The 3,268-nt window shown below is 46.6% G+C and overlaps 1 protein-coding gene across 1 annotated transcript; it reads right to left on the bottom strand.

Annotated features, from left to right (window-relative positions):
- Nucleotides 1–73: 73 nt before the first annotated feature.
- Nucleotides 74–1,280, bottom strand: LACBIDRAFT_296801 (uncharacterized protein; the record flags this gene model as incomplete). The annotated part of the gene is made up of 4 exons (XM_001890584.1): nucleotides 74–226; nucleotides 283–358; nucleotides 414–562; nucleotides 618–1,280. 4 exons carry the CDS (start codon nucleotides 1,278–1,280, stop codon nucleotides 74–76), a joined length of 1,041 nt encoding a protein of 346 aa, XP_001890619.1.
- Nucleotides 1,281–3,268: the final 1,988 nt, after the last annotated feature.

Raw genomic sequence — 3,268 nt, forward strand, 5'->3', positions numbered from 1 at the left:
TGATCATGGCCTCTGAAACTCAGCAACCTGTTATCGTTTGAAACGAGCAGACAAACAATGCATGTGAAATACCTCAACTAGAACCCATTGTGAATCTGGCCTGCAGACTCATTTCTCCGATCTCCCTAACTTCGTCCTCAGTTAGACCAAGGCCTAACGGAGGTTGAGCGAGAAGAAGGGCGTATTCTGCCAACAGAGAAGTACGAAAAGGCAGGATGTCGTCCGTCTGCGTAATATACTCAATGACTGACTTTGGTCAAATAAATAAAAAAGAGGACATACACAAATGGCGATCAAATGATTTTCCTTGAGGTATTGACGAATGTGATGAGACTCCAATGCAGTTACCGTTTTGCTCCTGCACCAATAGCAATTTGGAAAGTTCGCGACAAAAATTGTTGAACACTGCTCACAATAAATTAGAAGTTAGGCAGATCTCAACGCAGATGTTATTTTTTATCACGATATCCATAGCTTCCTTGTTGAGAAATGTGGCGTGCCCCAAGCGGTCGGGTTGGAAAGACAAGAGCTTCAGAGTCTCCTCGGGGGTGCTAGAAATGATCTAAATATGGGTATAAATGTTTACGAAGGGATTTTTAAGTTGTGAGAGGTCTCACCTCGGCGATATGCAACGTGACACCCAATCCCGCTTTCTTCGCTTCACAGAAAAATGTTTGAAAATCCGCAACGTCTCCCATGGATGGTTCGCCGCAGAGATCAACCCCAACAAGTCTTCTTCCCTCTCCCTTTAGCTTAAGTGCTATATCCAAGCATTCTTGCCAAGTCTTTTCGCCAGTTTTGCGATCCAAGCTCAGAATTACGCCCACCTTTTCCCCATATTTTTCTGCCTCATTCAAAACGGTTCGCATATACAATTCCCTGCTCATGTATTCAGTCTCTCTTGGTCCCGTACGAAGTTCAAGATAATTGCATTGCGGATGGTCGCCGTCCAGGAAAGCATTCAGAACACCTCGCGTCGCGCAAGCCAGGCTTTCAGGCGTAGACGTCAAGTGATAGATGATTGGGAATACCGAAAAGAAATCGTCTATCGTCTCAAGCTCAGAACCGTAAATGAGTCGTTCTATCGTGGCGTAGATTGCATCGCCGTGTGTGGATGATGGAGAGTTTACGTATTCCTTGCCAAGCTGTTGGATGACCGCAATGGGTATAGAACCGTTGAGGTGGGCATGAAGTTCAGCTTTTTCAAGAGATTGTAGAAAAGTAACCTGATCAGGTTTCAATGAGGCGAGTGCTGCTGCGGCAGGACCAGCGATGGCCATTGGAAAGGGTGCGTAGTCCGAGTCAGGTTGTTGGGAGTTCGAGCTGGGTCACCTGTTCTTTGAATGAATAAATAACTTTGAAGGGACGGCTGAACACAGACACGCTGAACGGGGGAGCCAGCCTGGACTTGCGACTTCGCGTGGATGTTGTCGCGGGGAAGGCTATAATAGTAGCAAGTACTACGAGTACTATAGAGTTGGACTGGAGACAGCTGACGTTGAACGTTGGACGTCGAGTGATGCACATGTGCAGCTATGAAGACGAGCCTTTATGTGGCGGAAGCGGGTGGCCGCTGGCGATCGAAGCGTAGACGAATGGATCCCCGACTCTGGAACAGAGAGGGTTCCGTCAGAACGATAAAGCTCCGAGCTCCATCGTGTGTGATGGATTGGAGGACGTTCCGTAGTTCGAGAGTCCGAACTGCCGCCGATCCGCCTGTCCGAGCACGATCACGTGCCTTCATCGCGTCAAGTTCGCGACTGTCGTAAACTACATACTCGCTCGCAACCGCTCACATTCTTGTAACTTAATTACCATAATCATCTCAAAAACATGTCAATCAACGGTTTCCTCAAACTTGCGCGTTCATTCCCAGAAGTCCTGAACCAGGATGTTCTCATCAAACTATCGACTTTCTTGCTCTATGCACCCCGTTTCAAGAACGACATCCTCCTTGCCCAAGCGTCAAACTGGCCAACTACTGATCCACCAATGTTCCTGCCTCAATCCATTCTGCACCTCCTGTCTAATCTATGTGAAATTGACACGGAGTCAATACATACATTATGGTCATACCTCAAGGAAACTGTGTGGGGATACAATGAGAAGGCAAAGGCTGTGGATGAAAGGTTCAAGTTGTTTGGGAAAGACCTTGGTTATAGTGAGTTCTTCTTGTTTCTCCATTTTGTTCAGCATATTCTAAAGAGAATCATGTAATAGGATCTTTATACCCTCCTGTTAACTATTGCACAGACAGTCTCTGTGACCGACCAAAGAAGGACCTTAAGCTCCAGAAGGCAGACCAAACACAAGGCGTACTCTACACTTTGGATGGCGTTCGCCCCGTCTGGGTGATAAGATTCCAATGCGAAGGTGCGGCGTCTCGCAGAAAGTTTATTATGCTTCAGGAGTTGCCATCATTTCTCATACGGAAACGTTGTTAGGGTGTCAAACAGCCTACTACCACAACTATTCTGTAAAGAACGGCATGCGAAACTATTATGATGGTGCTATACCAGAAATTATTCAAGTTGGAGAGCACCAATTCGTTGAGCTGAAGGTTTTGCACATGTGGCGTGCTGATACTAATATCTCATGGTATGTTTGATTGACTAGACCATGAAGCATCGTAAATTTGGATTAATACTCCTCTTAGGAAATCCTTTACAAACTGTGCTCGTACATATGAAGTTGCACTTGCAGGACCTGGCAGCAATGGCCTTCCTTCCAACTGGAAATTCCAAGCTGCACTTAAAGGTGATCACATACAAGATGGATTCACGATCCTATCTCTGCTTGAAGACCATCGTGAACGAATTAGCACCTTGATAGTACCTCACACCGGAGAGCAAACAGATCGGTTCACACAGGCTATCAAAGCGCGAAATGCTCGTATTAAACTATATGGACAAAAGGAAATCTCGCACCGGTGCAAGAAGTGTACGCGTATCTATGCTGCCAAAGACGGTGAGCGTGAGTATCCCCAATGTGATGCTGCCAACAGAAGTTAAATATGGTTCAGCGGCTTTGTTTGTGTGGGTCGCCGTGATGGATGGAATAACGTTGGGACATAACTGTTGTGCTGTCCACAACTGCCAAATTCCATTGACTACCTCACGGGATCGTTACTGTGCAATACATCGTAACCTGAGTAGCATTTGCGCTATCAAGGAGTGCAACAGACCTGTTCTTGAAGGCAAAAGGACCTGCCAGCACCCAGATCACAGGGAGGTTGAGCGCATGTATATCCTGAGAGGCCAGTCTCGTG

This window comes from Laccaria bicolor, genomic scaffold, assembly GCF_000143565.1.
Source record: "Laccaria bicolor S238N-H82 LACBIscaffold_115 genomic scaffold, whole genome shotgun sequence".
Classification (NCBI taxonomy): Eukaryota; Fungi; Basidiomycota; class Agaricomycetes; order Agaricales; family Hydnangiaceae; genus Laccaria; species Laccaria bicolor.